Genomic DNA, 21449 nt, shown 5'->3' with positions numbered 1-21449 from the left:
GGATATTTTTTAAATTTTGCACAAACATTAGTCATGATGAAACTTGTGGAGAGGGCAACAGTGTCACCTCCACAAGTTTTTTTTTTTTTTTTTTTTTTTACAACAGTGGAACATGCTCAGCTTGTTTTTATCAAGATAAGGTTCTCAGGAAAAAAATTGTAAAGTTTGAAAAAAGATTTTTTTTTTTTTTCATTCATCAATCATTGATTTTTTTTTCTTCGGAATATTTAAATGGTTTTCTTCAGAGCAAAAAGTTTTACTAAATTTTGTTAAATATATAATTGTTTGACAATGCTCCAGTTTCAACCCTCCTATTTAAAATGGTAATTTCACAAATTTCACCCCCTCATATTTAAAAATGGTAATTGCACAAAATCTTTATGTACATACATATTAGGGTAAGACACAGGTTGTACACTAAAAATTATGCAAATTCATCCATTATTTTTGTTTTTATGAAATAAGTTTTATCAGTAAAAACTTTCTAGCTTGTATTATGATGGTTACATAGAATATCTCTTTTTTAGAAGATTAATTAAAAAGGGGAGATAACCATTGACAAAGGCTGAAAAATGGCTTACAACATATTTCACCCATAAAATTTAATTTTTTAAAATCAAAAGTTCTGGATAAATTTGTGTCATTTTGTGTACTGCTCTTTTTTTTTTAATCTAACATATAAGTATATATTAAACATTTGTTATTTTTATTTTTTACTTTTTTTTTTTTTTACAAGCAGATTTAAATATCTGGATGAAACTGGAAAATTACCAATTATTTGGAGTTTATTAATTTTGAGTGTATTTTAATATGAAGAAATTTGACTGTTTCTCGTTTTCTAATTTCAGTTAAATAGCATACAGAATCAAATGTCTTCAAAAGGCGGCTATGAGCACATTTCTCCCATCAACCATCAGATTCCGGTAAAAGATTTACAAAAAGAAAACTTGGAAAACCACACTTAATTCTAAATGTAAGTTTTTAAAATATGGAAAAATAAAAAGAAAAAGAAAACTTACCCATTTGTTTCAATTGGATATTTAATGCATTTTAGTTCAATGCAAATATCGGTACTTCTATAGTATTAATCACACTCGAAATTTGCATTTCAAGTGAAAACACTTTGAAGTCCTTACATATGCTGAAATAGGCAAGACATAGAAAAAATGATCAAGTAGAAGATGGCCTAGAACTATGTTAAAAATAAATATCAGTTTTATTGTATTTTCTTCATCAACTATTGATGAAAGTGGGAGTACTAGAATTTCTTGTAAAGCAGAGTAAAAAAAGTCAATTTTTCATTAAAGTAAAAAAAAAAAAAACAATGTAATGCTATACAACTCCAATTTACGAGGAAATTGACTTTTTTTTATTTGATCATTTATTCTAATTTTTTTTTTTGGTGAGGATATTTATTTCCTCACCAAATAAAATACATCAAAGTGTTTTTTATTTGAAATGTGAATTTCAATTGTGACTGATGATAAAGAAGCAATCAGGTGGCAGTCTATAAATATATAATCTGTTGAGTGCAGTGAGAAAAGACATTCTTTTTAGTGAAATTTTTTTTAATAAATTAAAAGGCCACCACTTATCAAGGCCAGGAGGCCACTCAAGGATAAGGGTTAAGTGTTAGATAGGTGATGAGTAGGGCTAGGACAACAGCGTATTCTTTTCATTGTTTTGACTCTCGAGTATGTATCTGTTGATATCTTATATGCTTTTATATAGAGTGCTGTGGTTCTCAGTTGATTAACTGTGTCGGATATATACTCGAGAGTCAGAACAATGAAAAGAATATGCTGTTGTCATGGCCTTAGTGATGAGACAAGATCAGTTACGGTGGAAACTTGGGTAGGGCTAGATTATCTAAATGGACGACTGAATAGGAATTTATTCACATTAGACTTGAAGACGATCGTGTTATAGTTAGAGAGGAAGCACACACAGTATTGTGTTCCACAAACGGACAGCTCTAGGGAAACTCTGCTCATGGAATTTTTGTTTAGTTTTCGGCACGGATAAGGTATAAGAAAAGTTATGTGCCCATTTAAGATTTGCAGCACAAAATACTGAATCCAGAAACGATTTTTTTTTTTATATATATGTCTTGTTGACTGTCGTAGCATTGACTAAAAACCTGATTGTTTAACAAGAGGAAAAGAAATAGTTGAGCAGATGTTTGTATATTTCTGGAGATGAGGATTGATAAATGTTTTTTGTGCTATTTGGGATGGTGAAAAGTTTACAAAACACGATTGAGAAAATATTAAAAATCTGTGAAATATCTTTCGCAAAAGATAAAGGGATATTTTTGAGTTCTTGTAGTTTTTTTTTTGTTTTTTTTAACGATGGGTCATGCCTTATCAAGGCTCAGTGATTATTCAAGAATAAATTGTTGAACGATGATCGCCAATAGGTCAAATGGGTATAAGATTAACTTAAGAGAAATTGATTATCAAAGAGGACGACTCAACAAGTATTTGTTTATATTAAACTTGAAGACGACCATGGTGTAGTCAGTTGGGAAGCAGCCTTATGATATATTGTTCCACAGATTTGATGTTCTAGGAAAGAAACTTTGTTTATGAAATTTCTGTTTGGTTTTTGGTACAGAAAAAGAAAAGTTTGTTATTGTTGTAGGTAGGCAAGTTCTTGCTGTGAATATTTTAAAGGGGACAATGGACAAGATGAGCATTTACTATGCATATAATGATAAAGTAGAAAGAGGCTAGCAATATCACTTCTGTGTGAAAGACGCTGTAAGGAAAAAAGATCATTCCTCACAAGATTGTGATGTTGCATATTGAATTCTAGCAGGGGGGGGGGACGCCCGACATTGCCCGGTTGTAGAATACGCTTAAATATATTTTACTTTGTGCAGATTTCGCATTTATTATTAGAGATAATTTTCTAGTGAATATTATATTGTACCTAATATATAGTACGGATTTTAAAAGATTAAAAAAACATGACTTGGGTGCCATCAGCTAGAAAATAAATTCCAAAGCACAAAGTGTTGCTCATTGTAATGGTACCACTTCCGCCTTCATAGCTCTTCAACTTTTTTTAGTAAAAAAAAAAAAAAAAAAAATAGGATGCATTATTTTTGGAAGGACCCTTGTAAAAGAAATTATTCTGTAAAAATTAAATTATAATAGCAAGCTGATACTATCATCTTGACAAAAATGATTGATTCTATGAAGGGGGTGGGGGACTTTTCTTTACCTTCCATAATCTTGTAATGAATGACAGAAACAATTTTATTGATGACTAGCAGGAGGGGGGGGGTCTTGTTTGATCGTAAAATATGCTTAGATATATTTTAATTTATGCAGATTTCGTATTCATTATTACAGAGAATTCTCTATTGAATATTATATTGTACCTAATATATAGTACCGATTTCAAAAGTTAAAAAAAAATGACTTGGGTGGTATCAGTTAGAATCAAAACCAAAACATTTAGCACTCCAGCTGCATTCCCTACTGTTTGAGCTATCGACAGATAGACAAGAAAGATATAAATAAGACCATTTTAAGCTATGAATGAATTTGCACACATGCAAAAGTAATATAAATATGTTAGCAAGTTGAAATGAACATTTTGTGCCTTTCGACTTGCCCACATATTTCTGTATTTCATTTATCCAAATAAAGATTTTACTCGTTACAAACCATTCTTGGTGCTTGATTACTATTTCATGTTAATTTCAGTGTTATGTAACCAGTAGTTTAAGAATTGATCAGTTAAATATTTACACACACTGTTAAAATGGTTTTGACTTCTAATGAGGGTATGACTCCAATGATTTCGACGATCATTTTTATAACCACAAGTTATAATAATCAACCAATCAGAAGCTTCAAAAGTTATTATAAAAAGTCGAATTTTGGGTTCAATCAGTTCGCCGTCAGCCTCTGTCTCGAAAGGACAAGATCAGGACTGCATTGATTCTTCACTGCCATCTTTGTTACTAAGAATTACTTAACACTCAAAATCGTGACTGCATTGATTCTTCCGATTTGATTTACTGCCGCCATCTTTGTTCAACATGTCTCAACACTTAACACATTTAATGTTTTATTTATATAGACTGTTTTTTGGGGGGGGTTTTTTTCAATATTGTCTGGCCTTTCTTAAAGAGGAGATAACTCTTATTCCAGTATCTAAAAATCTTATATTTCTGAATTTTTTTTAGATGAGAATTGATTATTTTGATACTTCGGATTACTGTTCTCATCTACAGTGGTATTTTCACAACGTTTTGGTTGATGTAACTTCCGGCCTTCAGCAAGGACCTGTGGCGTAGTGGATAAAAGTACTTGGTAAATTCATTTGTAAGTTACATTATCGTGGAGATTAAATATTTAATCATCAGTGCAGGCAACACTCAAAATACAACTACAAATTATTTAAGACTTCTACCCAGTCATGGCTGACAGAACGAGAGCATGCTACTCCATAGATTAAGTAAAGGGTTTTGTTAAAAATTCTGTGCAGCTTCCCAAGTTCAACAGAATAGATTCCAGAGTTCAACAAGATACACCTGAAGAAGGTCGGAAGTTGCATCGAATACAATGTTGTGAAAATAACAAAGATGAAAACAATAGTCTGAAGAATTTGAATGATACAATTCTTTTTTTTTTTTTTTATTTAAATGTTTTCATTAATAGAATGTTTTTGTTTTATTTTCAGGTGAACAGCCATCAAGAGTTGCTGGTTCATTTTCTCTGACCTTCAATAATCTCCATTTCATACAAATGCACTTGACATGAAACTGACCACATCAGCAGGAGTTGCTGCCTCCACCCACTCCTCTTACCCCCCTCTCTCTTTTTATTTCTTTCGTGCTCTTTTCTCCAATTCTTTTCTTTGTTCTTTTCATTTCTACTTTTACATCTTTTCTTTTCTCTTTTCTTTAAATACAAGCAGCTGCAAACAAAAGTAAATACAACTCCAAATGGCTATAAGTGACATTTTTTCACTCCTCTGAAATCTATGAACTATGAAACAAACCACATGTGTTTGCAAGGTTTATGTCTTCTATTGCAGAAGTAAAACTGAAAACCTTGTGGAAATAATCATCTCGGATTTATGAGGTTATTGGGTACATAATGGGGAAAAGAAATGCAACCAAAATAGCAAATGACATACAAAGAAGTTTTCAGTTTTTTTTTTTTTTTTTTTTTTTTTTTAATCTTACAATATTACTTGGTCATTTTTAATGGAATATATTTTAAAAACAATGTAATTTTAAGTTTTAATTTAATTTTTATCATTAATAAAACAAGTTGAAAAAAAAAACATGTAGGTGAAAAAATTAAGTTGAAGGAGTAAATAAAACATTAAGTTAATCTTAGTTAAAAAAAAAAATATTTTATTTAGAAAATCTCATTGCTGGTATAATTTATTCAAACTTTCTTTATATATTTAAAAGAAAGCGTATTTTTTTTTTTTAATGAGTGGCTTTTCTAGGATTCGTTGATTTTTATATTTTAGGCAATTGTATATAAAAAAAATGGCTCTCCGTGTGAGTTTTTTTTTTTTTATTTTGTTTGTCCATTTCGATGGAACTAAAATCAGATAACAAAAGTGATTTTTTTTTAAAACAAATTTCAAAAGTTCTTTTAACTCTTGTAGATTTCCAGACTTTTTTTTTGTTTTGTTAGGAAATGATTAAAACACATTTTGAGTATTTTATTCTAGGTAGACATTTTTAGATTATTTATCATGTAATATTTTAATTTCATTGCAATTTATATAAAATGCATATTCAAGTAGGAAGGAAGATTATTTTAAAAGAAATATAAACAAAATTGTGTACCATTTTAAATTTTGTTGAAAAATAGAACTTAGAAAATCTGTTCCAGGTATTTTATGCTGATTCTGATTGAGAGCTGATAAAATACATTTGCTATATTTTAAGTTTTAAACAGAATTTTTATAGATTGAGGACATTGGTTTTAAAGCTATACTGATGAATTAAGCTAAACAGTTTGCAACTTAAGTATTCCAATTTTTAATCCTGAATTTGAATAAATATGTATTATAAAGTGATAGTTTTTATTTTATTTCGCAATTTCCTTTTTTGTAATTTTTACAATTCTTTTCTGCTACTTATTTATATTATATATGTGTATAGAAATGTATATTGTATGTGTATATATGTAAGTAGCCTCAACTTTAGACCTATTAGATTTGGCACTCTGATCTTTTGTCTATGTTGGTACTGTATAACAAAATAAAAACAAACTTTTTTTTGCATTAAAAATAATTTGTACAGAAAAACTGTCAGATGTATTCTGATAAGAAAGCGGTCAATTTGATACGATTTTTCTTTTCAACAAAATCAATTCTTGTTGAGTTTACTTTTTTTCACTCTTTTGTTTTTAATATTACAGGAAAATATCCTGATCGGTATATTTGTGAAATTTTTTTTTTTTTTTTAATACTTTCGAGGCTTAATAGACGACAATTGCTGACATTCATAAGAAATAGCTTTCTTTTTTATCTTCAACTTATTTTTTACTTTTTAGTTGAAAAGATGTTCAGATTTAAAATCAGTTTATATAATCCTTTTCCAATGAAATATGCTAGACGTTTACAGTGTAAAATGAAAATTCATTATGAACAAGATAAAAACACAAAAATTCCATTGAAATTCGAAGTAAAACAAATCATAAATTATAGGAATGTTTTCTAGTTTGTATTGATATAATTCATGATTGTTGAATCTTATGTATATTTGGTTCCTTGGATCATCAGTTCTTTTATTTTTTTTTTATTTACCCAAATTCTTGAAATGAGCTCATTTTATGAATTAAAATGTTATGATTTTCAACAATATTGTGTTTATTGAACGAGTTTTGATTTAAGGTAAAATAAAATGGTTTATTTTCATATCATCAGATGCACTTTTTTTTTTTTTAAATTGTGATGTGTTTTTCACCGAAAAGTTGGTCATAAGAAATTGGTCATTCCAATAGAATTTATACAATTGGACCTTTGGACAATAAAATGAGGCACTCGCATTTTGAGTTTATTAAAAGAAAGTGCATGTTTTGAACTGAAAAAAATCCAAAAGCTAATATGTGGTTGTTTTTCTTTTTAAATCTGCATTAATTTTATATAACAAGTCATTTTTGTTTTCATTAATGCAATCAATTAAAGTAAATTTAAAAAATATTTACTTGTTTTTATCCCCACTTACAATAATAAAAAACTGTTAACCTCTACCTAAACCAAAAGTTCCTTAATTATTTGTTCAATCTTCAGTAAAGAATCGATGCAATGAATTGAGTCTTTTATTTTGTGCCACATTTCTCTCAATATGACAGCAAAACCAAACTTGTTACCTAATTACTTAATTGTTGAATGTTTGAATTCTGTCAATTTAAAAGTAACTTGTCCATTTCCTCCTTAGCCTCTTCCATTCTCATTTCTGGTCAATTCTTTGCAGCAATTAATGTGATACTAAAACAGAATCACTGTTAAGATTTGTTGTAAAAAAAACCCTAAAAAAACCGTTACTGCCTTATATGAACAAGTGCACTTGTTGCGATGATGACATTTTTATACTTGAGACAAACTCATTCATTTCTCAATTTTATGAATCACTTTTTAAAGATGGAAGTAAATATTCTGACGTTTATTTTATTTGTTAGCACAATTTGATTAATAGTTTGGTTTCATGTTGTTTACCATGGGGGTGGGGGGGTTGGCACTTACATTTTGTTGTTTTCTAAAACTTAATTATTTTAGTATTCCATGTCTTTAAGAAAACACATTTAAAAGAGAAAAAAAAATATCTAAAAATTCTTTTACGGGATTAAATGGTGCCAAACTGGTGATGTCGCTCATTATCAGTTGGAAGTAAACTCTGCTTTTCAATTGAGACAGAAAATCTTTCTATGTTTAAAGTTATAACTAGTTTATTTTTTACTGAAATATCAAACACTTAGATATTTTTTTTTGTAATATGTAGGCACGGCGGCCTAGAAAGAAAATGGCTGCCAAGTTCTTAGAATGCATTCAATAAATCTTGTAAATGATGTTTTATGACAATGATTTCATGTAGACTGAAGAAATAATAATACTCCAACTTATCATGAAGCCACCTCATGATTTCGAAATGATTCAATGGATTGTCAATTATAGATTAATAGCCAATTCTTTATGGCGTGAAATCTATAGTTTACCATGTTTATTAAACCGTTATTCACAACCAATTGATAGTCGGAGATGGAAATGCTCAAAAGATGAATTTCATTTTTCAATATGAAAAAATTTTGCTTTTTTTCCCTTTTTTTTTTTTTTTTTTTTTTTTTTGAATGATGCAAACTTAATCTTTAAAATTTATATTTTGATAAGGATTTCGTTCAGTTTTTACATAAAACTTCAACTCCGTGGTCATTTTCTTTCTTAGCTGCTGTGCCTACACATTACCCCCCTCCTCCTTTTTTTTTTTTTTTTTTTCTTTTTTTTAGGATAATTATGTAAAATCCTATAACTGCCATGTCTTAACATTTGACTTTTAAACTGTCATCTGTAAGGTTGTTTAAAGCACAATGTTTCTGGTAAGTCTATTAAAATTATAAATGATCAATTCAGGAAAATATCAGACTGTTCAAGAAAATATTTTTTATTAGGTAATGTTTTTATTTCTGGTAATTTTTTTTTTTACAAATAAATTTTTTTTTTTTTATAAAATCTCGTAAAAATAAGGTACTTATGCAGAAAATGATCTGTTTCTTTGTGGATGTTGAGTCAGTATATTCCATCAACTTACGTAAACTGCAAAAAAAATGAGCACAAGTCAAATTTTAAAACACTATTAAAAAAGAAAACCTCATGATAAACATTTATCATGTAGTAATTTAAGTGAATAAAATGGAAATACTTTAAAAAATGTTAGCCTCTTGTAAGTTTCATGATTAAATATTTATTTTTAATAAAATAATGTGTGGTAGCAAATAAAACCTTTCGTATTTTTTGTTAAAAATGTTACTGTTTTAAGAATTTTTTTTCAACATAAGTTTTACTAAAATTATTTATTTTTAATGATTTCAATTTTTGCGCGATTAAAAACTAATATTTTCTTCCAATTTATTAACTGTCGTCTGCTGCATTGGCTGAGCATTTTGCCTTATTCCGGTAGTTTATGGAAACTGATGGAATATGCTGCAGCAACATTCACAAAGAACGGGTCACTTTCTGCATAAGTATCAAAAATTGTTGCAGTGTTAATTTATTAAAAAATTTAACTTGTAATTTTATTAACTACACAAATATCAATCTTACAATATTACAAAAATATTAAGATAAGAAATATTTCTAAAAGAATTTTTTTTTTTTTTTACTTCAAATGAAACTCGTATGAAATTGGCTTCAATACTTTACTGCTAAACATAAAGCCAATAATTTTCTGTGGTATACAATTCGCAGATGTTATTTCTCGATTGCTTTTCTATGATTAACGCTTGTTTTGTATGTCATTAGCTGAAAAAAAAAAAAACTAATTGTTTTTTTTGTTTTTTTTCTGGAGAACTTTTAAATTGCTCAACTTTGTTTGATTGCAAAATATGAATGAAGAAGAATAACCTGGATGATTGACCTGCTTTTTTTTTTTCCTTTTTGTCTTATTTTATGACCTTTGAATGAAAACATGAATGTCTAATTTAATGGTTGATGAGTTGATTTGTAAAAAAAAAAAATTATTTTCTTTGAATTTGTGCCAATATCTTCCAGATAATGTGGAAAGATATTTTGAATAAAGGTTGAGAAGATGAAAGTCACGTTGGCACTAAACACACAAACACACGCAAGATTGGTGATCTTTAAGAAATGATGACAACAGTTTTTGTACGTAACCTAATCAGATAATAAAAAGAAAATTATTAAAAATCAAATGAAATCATGGCAATTGGTAAATTGTCTGTCAGCATTATAAAATTGCAATTCTGATTGAAATTGATCTAATTGTTTTTCACTCTTAAAAATTGGATACTGCTCTCAAAATATGAAGTGGTTTTTAGAGATTTGATTGTTTTTCTTAGATCTGACTAAAATTGCAGAATATTATAAAGATAAAAAAAAAAAAGACTTTTTTTTTTATTGAAAAATTTGGAAGAAAAATATCAAGATTTGTATTTTAGTATAAAAATGCATGTTAAAAAAAACAAACTTGAAGCACAATTTTCTTCTGTTACTCCTATAATAGATATATGATAGATAAAATCTGACAGAATTTGTTGAAAAATGAAATTTGAAAAGTATTTTTATTTATATCTCATCAGTCTAACATCTTGTCTTATCCAGGACGTATCAAACACGTGAATGAAAACTCCTTGGACAAAATTCATGTTTGTGGTAAACTAAGTCATATTTGTGTTCTGAAACTATCCAAGAACAACATGATGCATACAAATGTTAACATAAATTTCAGCTTTTCTTAATCCATTTTTCTACATAATTACATGTTTGTTAGCAAACGTGCTAGTTTCAAAGTTGAGCCGATAAGAGGTTTCCTTGAGGTATTCCCATTTTATACTGTCAAATTCATACAGTGAGTATTTGTAAAATCTAAAGCACTTGTGCATAGTTCTCTTGTGTAAAATCCCTTGCAACGGTCTGAGTGACATTTCCTGTTAATTTATTCAATAAGATAATTATAAAACACGAGAGGAATCTTTTGAGTAAATGTGGATATTTTTCAATGAATAAGTATAGATTTAAATAACTGTTTACATAAGCTAAGGAAACTCAAGACAGAAAAATCCTAAACACGGTTTTATTAGCAAGTAAAAAAAAAAATACAAAAGGATCTTTTGGATTTTTCAGACTACTCTCATCTTGAATGTTATTCACATAACGTTTCGGCCGATGTAACCTCCGATCTTCTTTAGGTGCAAATTCCCGAGTTTGACACCGGAAAAAGGTTGGAGGTTGCATCAGCTGAAACATAACAGTCAAGATGAGAACAGTATGATTTTTTTTTTTTTTTTTTTTTTTTTTTTTTTGAAATTGTTCGAGATGAGGCTTCATAATTTATGCATCCATTCTTTTTGCAGATATCTTCATAGTTGTTGTCATTTCGCCACGTTTCGGCCAACTCCTCCTTTGCCCTTCCTCAGGTGATCAACCACTATAAGATAGGAATTCTGAGTCTTGTAGTTTATCCCTAGTAATTACTGCCTTCCATAGTTTTTGTATCGCCACGTTTTGGCCTCCTAAGCTGACACACCGGTTTTGGTTAGATTATCCAAGTTAAGCAATGTTGAGCCTGGTTAGTACTAAAATGGATGAGCACATGTAGCACGTAGGAATACCAAGTGCTTACATGTGTTCTTTGCTTATCTCGGTATTGTTTCCGGTCGTCTTGCACTTCTCCTTCTCCTTGCCACTGGATTTGAGCAGTGCCAATTCAGGAGAGGTGTGGTTGTGATTGTGCAACCCTTGCCTCACAAATATATGTGCAGCTACCCTTACAGGAGGTATCCATTCTCTTGAGACTGAACGGAGACATCGATCTATATTAAGAATTTTTAAAAATCTTTTCGTATGAAAAAAATTACATGTGACACAAAAAATAATGAACTTAAAGTACAATCTGAAAATGTTGGTTTTATTTGAAATACATTTTAACAATGAATAAAAGGGGGTATAATACTCAACAATATGTGTGCAGTTTTTTAAAGAAAAAAAAAATCTGAATTTAATATTGAAAAGTGTGTTTTTTTTTTTTCTTTTAAATCAGTGAATTATTTTCAAGTAATTTTTACACTTTTCTAACCTTTTTGCATTTGTCTGATAGAAGAAACTCCCAGAATAAATGATTTTTGTCATGTTGATCGAGTTAAAGTTAATTCTTTTGAATTAAAAAAAAATAATAATAATTCAAGAGGTGGGGGGTAAATTTTTTTTTTTTTTTTTTTTTTACTTTAATCTTAAATCCATAGATCTAGGAACTAATAAAATTGTCACTGTAGATTATCCTATAAAAATGATACTTTGAAAAATGTTTTTCTGCCCAACATGTTAATAAGTGGAATTTGTAAACCTTTTGCAGTTTTATTGAAAATGATGGATCAAGAATAAATAATATTAACAGAGAAAAGGAAAAACAACTTCCGAATGAAAACCAACAAAGTTTTGAAGTCTTGAGAATTTTGAAGCAGTTTTATTATAAATTTTATTAAAAATCTGGTAAATGAGTGCATGAATACAGAAAAAAAAATACAAAAACTTGTATATATTTATATTTTTTTTAATCTTTTGGGGAAAAATGTTAAACATTTGCATTCTGTATTTTTTCTTTGTATTTCTTTTCGTGTTAAAAGACAGCTTAATCTTAAGAAAAAAGAAATGCAATAAAAAAAAAATAGATGGATGAGTGATATTAAAAAATTTTTTTTAAAAACTTGTGTTGCCAGTGGGACTTCATTAAAAGGTGTTTGTCCCTTTTTTTGATCTGGCAAAACTCAGGAAGAACAGATTGCAAATGTTTTATATTCAGATTCCTATGCACATTTTCAAATGAAGGAATTTTTTTTCTAAATGTAAAAAAAGTAAATGCTTGTACATAAAAAAATTGTGGCATGAATATTTTGACAGGTTCATGAAACTGGTTATGTATTGGGATTCTTACCGTTAATGAAAAATGAAAATAAAAGTCTTGAATTTTAAAGTCTTTTTTTTTTTTTATATATATAATTAATTTTTTTAAAATTAATTTTGTCAAAGGAAAATATTACTTTTATACTTTTTGTAGCACATATTTAATATGCAAAATTTTGTTGAACAAAAGTATCTTCATTCTTTTCTGATGAGATATATAAGAAACTTTGAGTTCGTTCCCTATGGACTCGAAAACGGCTGGGCCGATTTTTTATGAAATTTTACATGAAGGAACTTTATATGCCTGGCAGTGTTCTTAGGTTTTGTATTAGAATGTCTTTGACAAGTATCAACAATCGAAATAATCAGATAAAAAGAAGGAAAAGATGATTTGGATTAAAGTTAACACCTTACACAGCCTAACGTCATAAATGCATTTGAGAAGTTTTATTAGCACACAAGCCGAAAGGCCCGACATATAAAATTAATAGCAAGTTCTTTGATATGATAGGGGCGCATTCGAACGAAAGGTTTCTGCTTAGAGCAGAATTGGAGTATGATACTTGACTTTTTTCATTTTAAACTTTAATTCAAGCCATTATATATAAAAATAATTTTATAAAATCAACAGTAGGTTCTCTACAGTGCAATGTAGACTATAAAGTATTGTTGACTTACTCTAGTTGCCTCTCTACAGTGACTAAGTAGTCAATCGATTTGATTGAAAAATTGACGATTTCACAGATTTCGATGACAATAAAAATATGGAAGTGTGAAACATTCGTTGATCATCATTCAATCCCGGGCAACGTCGAGTCACCATGCTAGTATATTCTCGAAATCTGTCCGACTTTTTCTTGAAAACAATTGGGCCAATAATCTGGCTGAATTTTTGGATGGAACTTTGTTATAAGAACGCAAAAAACGATGGGATTGCTATAATAAATATTGGAATTAAAGTTTTTTTCAATAATTGTTAAATGGATGATTTCATTCATCTACCATTATTTATAAAAAAATATTTCCGTCTATATTTCTACAAAAGTGAGAATGTGTGAGGACACTTCTTAACCTATATAATCAACAAATTTTTTATCTACAGACTTGAAATTTGGTATATAGGGTATTCAGACGCGTGGAAAACTTTTTAATCTGTTTTCATCCGAAAAAAAAAAAAAGGGCTGCTAAGGGGTAAAAATTGAAAAATTTGTCGGTGGGAGTTATCAGATTTTTATCTGTTTGTCAACTGTTTCAGGAATACGCATGTATGATTCGTTAGATTCCTTATGTTAAGAATATGTAAGTTTGAAAACACTTTAAAGATCGTGCCAAGCTGGCCTTATAGTTATTGTACTTGGCTCACTTTTTTGTTTCAATCGCAGCTTGAGTATTTTTATTTTTTTGCTTACAAGAATTGAACTGTTTAGAAAAAACGTAATGTTTGCATGCACATGTCTAAGTTTCTGTACGAATTAAAATATAATATTATGCATATTTTACAACTGGGCAACTCCAGGCGGCCTGCTAGTATTCTATAAAAACAAACCTTGCATTATGTAATAGCAGTTCCTTCGGCAGACGTGTATGCGTTACCAAACGACCATAAACATTTTATTACATACAATGGTTCAGTTTTACAGAAGATAAACGAGTTTGATGCTAGGATAACCCATCACTGTAAAATAATATGGATTGTCTTTGCCGATAATTTTCTAGCTTATAAATTTCTGAATTCTTTTTTAGATTTTGAATGTCATTCGTACAACGTTTCACTCGATGCAACCTCGCACCTTCTTTAAGTATATTTTATTGAACTCTGAATTTTCTATTGAACTCTGGAATCTGCATGGAATTTTGAACAGAACCCTTAATTTACCCCATGGTGGCAGCATACGCTCGTTCCGTCAACTATGACTGTGTAGAAGTCTTAAGTAATTCGTAATTGTATGTTTAGTGTTTATCACACAGGATTGAACCTTCAACCTCTAGAAGAGTATAAATTACAACTGAAATTTTACCAAGTACTTTATTCGCTATGCTATGGGTTCTTGACGATAAAGAACAAAACGTTGTGAGAATAGCACTCAAGTTGAGAACAGTAGTCCGAATAATCCAAATAATAGTTTAGTTATCTGTGCAAAAATCAAAACGTAGATTCCATGTGCAAAGTGTAGTAGTAGTAATAACGTCATATCAGCAGGGCTGGAGTGCTCAAGTGAAATGCTGGAACTGCAGAAGTCGTTTTGTGGTTTGTACGTGAAGTGAAATGCTGGAATTGCAGAAGTTTTGTTGCTTTTACATGAAGTGAAATGCTGGAACTGCAGAAGTCGTTTTGTTGTTTTTAAGTGAAATGCTGGAACTGCAGAAGTCGTTTTGTGGTTTGTACGTGAAGTGAAATGCTGGAATTGCAGAAGTTTTGTTGCTTTTACATGAAGTGAAATGCTGGAACTGCAGAAGTCGTTTTGTTGTTTTTAAGTGAAATGCTGGAACTGCAGAAGTCGTTTTGTGGTTTGTACGTGAAGTGAAATGCTGGAGCTTCAAAATTTGCTTTTTGTTCATGCGTGAAGTGAAATGTTTAAACTGCAGAAGTCTGTTGTTTATGCGTGAACTGAAATGCTGGAATTAGTTTTCTGTTGCAAGTTGTGCATATGCAGATGAAACTGCTGCTGCTGCTGTTCATCACCGCAAAAACCGAGAGTCAAAGTGCACGCATTGTGGTGTGAAAAAAATGAAGTTTGGTCTGGTATGGAAATCGTGGGTATCTGTGGCCATACATTTGATGAATCTTCTCAGGTCGTCTGAGTGCAGCCTTTTATAGCTATTTGCTTGAAACATTAGAGAAGTGTTTTTCCTTCATTCCTAACATGTTGGTCAGTTTAATGAATAAGAGTTTGGTTTTATCTGCACATTGTCACATTTTAGTACTAGTTGGGCTTATAACATCAACTTTTGGTTATTCCCGACAAGATTAGGGTTAGTATTGTTAACAGTAAAAAATATTCAGGAGCAGATTTGGACGTTCTTTGCCTTTTAGATTTGGTAATGGTTACGGAGCATGTCACAAATGAAATCTTGCATACGACTGCCATTTTGCTTATGAAACGTTTTGAAGATCTGCTATCATCAAGAAAAGAAAACTTTAATCGTATGATCTGTCAAAGAAGATTCCTTGGATCTTTATTATTCCTGATATTTATTAATGACCTCTCTGATAAAATAGTCACTGAGATAGTTATATTTGTTGATGACACCATGCTCTATAACAGGCATGAGGGGAAAACGAATGAGCACATATCAAAGGTAATGGAGGAAACCCTAGGGGAAGACCTCCAGTCTGTAGTGGAATATGGTCAAAAATAGATGGTAATGTTCAATGCTGTCAAGACTAAGCTCGTTTCCTTCAATAATTACAAGAAACCTTCTCATCCACCAATTGCTATGGCTACAGATACATTATCTGAAAGTTCTTCTTTTGAACTCCTTGGCTTAAAGATTCTCCAGCACAGTGTAGGATGGAAAGAGAAGGAGCAGGCAGAAAGAGATGGACATGCTATATTATGGAGTTCGTGGGAGAGAGCTTTGTACAGGCTCTTGTCCATGGCTTACAAAGATGGAGGCAATTGGTGCAATGTTCAGCAAATGACCCCGTGGGGGAAAGGGTTAAAGGACTCTTGAATCTTGAAATTGTGAATCATTTTATTTGATCATTTTGATGGTTTCATCATGTTACGTTTCCCTTACTCTTTTATAGATGCGATGAATTATCTAGTCATCAGACTCCTCATCTTTTATGGTATCAAAAAAAAAAAAAAAAAATCAGTGATAGATAACTTTACTAAGGACTAAAAGACGTACCCGGCGTTTCCCAGTATCAAATGTTAAATTCCTTTAAAAAAAACGAACAAGTGAAGCATGCATGGTTCCCTATGAATGCACAGTGAACGAAGCATAAAAAAATGACTAAGTTCAACCTCCCCCCCACCCCACCAACCTCATTTAGCCCCAAAATCCCCAGGAGACGTCAAATCCTGGTGAAAATGAACAAATGGCACAGTTTTAAACCTTAACATATGTAAATTGGAGTTCTGCACCATGCAGAAAAAGGAATGACTAAGTCCATCATTTGTTCCCCCCACCCCTCATTTAGCCCCAAAAGTCCCCAAGGCCTTAACATATTTAAATTGGAGTTCAGCACCATGCAAAACTGCTAAATAGACATACACAAAAGTTTGGACAAATATGGTAAAATAGTCCCAAAAAATGGAGTGTTTTTATTAGCCCTAAAAGAACCCCTGGGGCACACCCAAAAGTTATCGCGAAGTATAAACAAACAAAATTATATAGAAATCAGTTAGTTACAACTTTTCAGAAAGTTTTATAAAAATCCAAGGCATCAATTTTTTTTAATACACACAAAAGTGTCAATTTTAACCATTTAAACCCGAAAGACATCCCTAGGGGGAAAACTGGAGTTTTCCTGGAAAATCCATTGTTATATTTTTACTCATATCATGTTTAATGTTTGTGCAAAATTTCAAAAAATTCTAGGGCGTAGTTATTAAGAAAAGTGCAGATAGACAAACGGACAAACAAACAAGGGTGAATTTACAGGTCCGTCCTCCTTTTGTCGGGGGATCATAAAAAAAAATGTGAGACAATGCCTTGATGATCAGTAATGGCGGAACTTGTATAAGGTTTGATTATTTAAGAGGACAGCTCAACAAGAACTTATTTACATTAGACTTGAAAACAACTATATTATAGTCAGCTAAGAAGCAGCCTCGCAGTATTGTGCTCCACAGACGGGCAGTTCTAAGAAAGAAACTTTGTTCATGGAATTTTCATTTAGTTTGAGGCACTGATAGAGAGTAAGGGAAATGACTGACAGTCTCGACTAAATCAGGTTAGTCAGATTAGAAAGAGGCCTCACATTTGGAAAAAAAAAACTGAAGCAATTAAATGCCAAACAAATTGTTATCTATGAGGCATAAGTAAATCATTGGTTTAAAATTCACTGCTTTTTGAATGTCTGATAATAGGGTGAAAAGATTAAGTCTCCAAAATTTCATGGAAAAAGAGGCTGAAAGAGAAGTTTTGTGTTTTGGCATCAGTTTAATGGGCTTAATATTGTAATGTCTTAAACAGTAAAGGGAGATAACCTCTGGTGCCACAGGAGTTACGGCCCCTGGTGACATCCGGGGATGAGAATCTATATTTACCAAACACGATTCGGGTGTTCGTTTTCTCTCTCTCTCCTTGGTCGCTATTCATCTCTCAACCTCACGACAATAATAATCGATATTTAGCAAGTATCGATTACTTACAACACCAATCATCACAAATACCACATGCATTTTCTTATATCAGATCGTTAAAAAACAAAAAGAAAACTTCTAGTTATTAAATAATTAGCTAATATTCAATTTGAAATTGTAATATAATAAAATCAACATACGCAACTGAAATATGTAGTTAAAAATTAAAGAACAGGAAAGCTTATGAATATGCTTACTTAGGCAATTCGGAATCTTAACTCATTGTTCTAAGGGATGTAATTCTATCTTACTAAAAATTGTGAGAAAAAATTTTTTTTTTTTTTTTTTTTTCAATTACTTCATTTAATGTAACAAAATTTTATAACATTAATTACAAACAAAACATGTAAAATGCAACGATTTTGTAATTTTTTTTATTAAACAAAACATTCGGGTAATTGTGAGAAAAGATTTGGTTTTTCAATTATCTCATTTAATGTAGCAAAGTTTTATTTTTTAAATACGGACCTATTTTCAATCATTTGCAACAAAGATGTTTTGTTCAAGGATTCTAGACACACACACACACACACACACACACACACACACACACACACACACACATATATATATATATATATATATATATATATATATATATATATAATGCGACGATATCGTCATTTTCTAAAACAAAGCATTCGAATAATTGTATGGAAAAACATTATTTTCCAACTGCTTTAGTAACATAGAGTTACCTCCCTTAGACGAATGAGTTCTAATTCCGAATTGCCATTTACTTATCGGTTGAAAGTGTCTGTATACACCAGAAATTACGGGAAATTATCGAGTAAAATTTTAACAAAAAAGTCAAATTTGTTTACTATTTGGAGTCACCGAACCACAAGATTGTGTTTTCAAATTAAAAGAAGGAGATATTCTTCTACCATTCGCTGACGTTAAAAACTTATAATTTCATAAAATTCATCGCTTCAATGTAAAATCAAACATATGAGAAAATCTGATTTTATTTTATTTTATTTTTAAAAGTTTTCTCAGTATTTTTCTGTATTATCTTTTTTATGTACACGGATACTTTTGCCTGGCAAGTATATTCGCAAGTTTTCTTGTTATTTAATTTTGAACTGTCATATTTCAACCATGGATTGATCTGAATAAGCGCAATCTCTTGATATGGTCTGGTCATTTTAATGTGAGAAAATAAATAAAAGCATATTGGAGTTACTTCGAAAAGTCAGAATTAATTCTGATGTGTTAATTTCTCAGGTTACATTTTATTAACAGTTATAACTTGAGATTTTGTATATTATGCCGAACTTCGTTTTTTTATGTTTGTCTTATCTTTAAACATGAATCAGGGGAAATAACTCTGATAATTAACATGTTCAATTGTCTCCCTTTAACATTTAAAATTTTTATAAATTTAATTTCTCCAATTCAGTAAGCATATTGAGTTCCGCTCAATAAATAAAAATACGATTAGTGTTGTATTGGAAGTCCCAGCTTAAATGCTATCTAGGTAGTTTTTAGAAATAAAGAAAATAAGAATGTTTATTTTCTCATTAGCTTAGAAATAAAGAAAATAAGAATGTTTATTTTCTCATTAAATAATTTAGCAGGGTTAGTTTTGACAGCTGTCAAACTCAGTCACCTTGAGTGGCCCAGATAGAGTGCACCGGAAATTGGAAGGTGACACTGAATTCTGGGTAACTTCCGGTGATGACGAGACGGGAATTTGGGTGCCTCCCGACAACCAGGATCCGAGATGTAGAATTTGCTTTGAATAAAGATTGAAATTTCAAGTCCATCTTGTTTGTTCATCAATGAATCTGTCTGCAGTGACCCGACTCCCAACAAGATGGAGAACCAGCGAAGGAGAGAATATCATCGCTGGCCAAGGCAAATTCAGGTATGTTTGCATTGCATTTGTTTGCGCATACACGTCATCGGAAACATCCCTAGGCAAGGCAAAAAGACATTAGAAGAATCACACACACACCCACATAAGAAGAACATTGATAAGAACTCACCCACACACGTATATATATATACTAGCGGGGGTACCCGGCGTTGCCCGAGTGTTTGTTTCTGGGACGGGGGGGGGAGTTTTAAAAAAATGTTATAGTAGGTAAGTAGGAAGGATCAAACACGGAGTCATGAGTAAAAGTAGGAAAATAAAGTGTGAAAAAAAAACAAAAAAACATCTGCAACGTTAACAGTTCGGCCACCAAGAAAACTTCATTCCAGTTGTTTAGGAAAAAAAAAAAAAAAAAAAAAAAAAAACGACTACGGTAGGTCGGCGCGAACGTGAAAATATAATGTGAATTGTCCAGCACGCTAACCGCTACGCCACAGAGCACTGCAGCTTAGTTTAGTGATTTTAAATAACTTTACATGAAAGAACTACAAAGCCAAACCGGTGTTCTCTTCTCAACTGTTCTTTGTGAACGATCCCCAAACGGTGTTAAGTGGTGGCAGGGGGAGGAGGAATTTATTAGAGAGAAAATATTTTACCACTTCCATTGATCTTAACCGATTTTGGCCGTGACTTCTCAGCAGAAAAAGTATAGAAATCTAAGATTATCGAGGAATTTGAGAAATAATAAGCCTATAACACACCGCAGATATTGTTCTGCCGTTTGTGCATATTATATTTGCATGAAATATCTTGATTTTAATCCTATTAATGTCAAAATCAGACAGGAAAAAATGAGTTCATTTTATTTATATAGAGAAGAAGATAAGGACCTTTAGGCATAATACGCAAAGACACACACTAATGAATGTACTTCTAACAGATCCCTTCTAATATAACCCAATGTGTAACATTAGTCCAGTTACTGCTTCCTTATTTTCAGTTAAAATGTACACTTAAAAAGGAAGTAAAATATCATCATCATCATCATCATCATCATCATCATCATCATTATTATTATTAGTATTAGTATTAGTAGTAGTAGTGGTAGTAGTAGTAGTAGTTTATTTAAGTTTTTTATTTTTTTTTTGTACAAAGGAGTTTTGTAGCATTTAACCAATTTAGATAATTTTATAAACGAAATCAACAGTAACATAAAAACAATAAACATAAGCTTTGCGTACATATTGTTTATATATAAATTTTTCTTTTGTAAGCAAACACCTTGTAAACAGAGAATCTTTAAACAATGGGATACTGACAAGGATTACTTCTTACTTCGATACAGAATAAACCTAAGATTAATAGCAACTGAGGCGGAACTTTACATCTATCTGAATCTTCTAACTTGAGCACTCAGCAAAAGATATACCAAAGGCACATTTGTCTCAATAAAAGAAAAGCAACATTCTCTGTCCTTGTTTCTGTTCTAACAGCCTACCAGAGGAGGCAGTGCACGACGGTGCCTACCATATCCAGGTTTTCAAGTCATATTCGACAAACAATCATACTATATATGTGTGTGTGTGTGTATGTGGGTTAGGGTTTTTTTTTTTGTTTTTTTTTTTACATGTTTTGATTATGGTCGTCTTTTTCTTTTATTAAAAGCCATCCGCAAAATGAAAAACATTTAAACATTT

The 21449-nt window shown here is 30.8% G+C and overlaps 1 protein-coding gene across 5 annotated transcripts in view; it reads left to right on the top strand.

The window, feature by feature from the left end:
• The window catches only part of LOC145280026 (CDC42 small effector protein 2-like), a 260837-nt gene extending 248149 nt beyond the window's left edge, over positions 1-12688 (top strand). For all 5 annotated transcript variants that reach the window (XM_080131681.1, XM_080131686.1, XM_080131682.1 and 2 more), the window contains exons 5-6: positions 849-973; positions 4699-12688. In XM_080131681.1, coding sequence (XP_079987807.1) covers positions 849-965 — 117 coding nt within the window. In that variant the 3' untranslated portion in view covers positions 966-973; positions 4699-12688. The remainder of the gene's footprint in view (positions 1-848; positions 974-4698) is intronic.
• The last annotated feature ends 8761 nt before the right edge of the window (positions 12689-21449 follow it).

Source organism: Euprymna scolopes, chromosome 7, assembly GCF_053919585.1.
Source record: "Euprymna scolopes isolate OS-2025 chromosome 7, ASM5391958v1, whole genome shotgun sequence".
NCBI classification, from domain to species: Eukaryota; Metazoa; Mollusca; class Cephalopoda; order Sepiida; family Sepiolidae; genus Euprymna; species Euprymna scolopes.
This window is presented reverse-complemented; position numbering and strand designations above follow the sequence as displayed.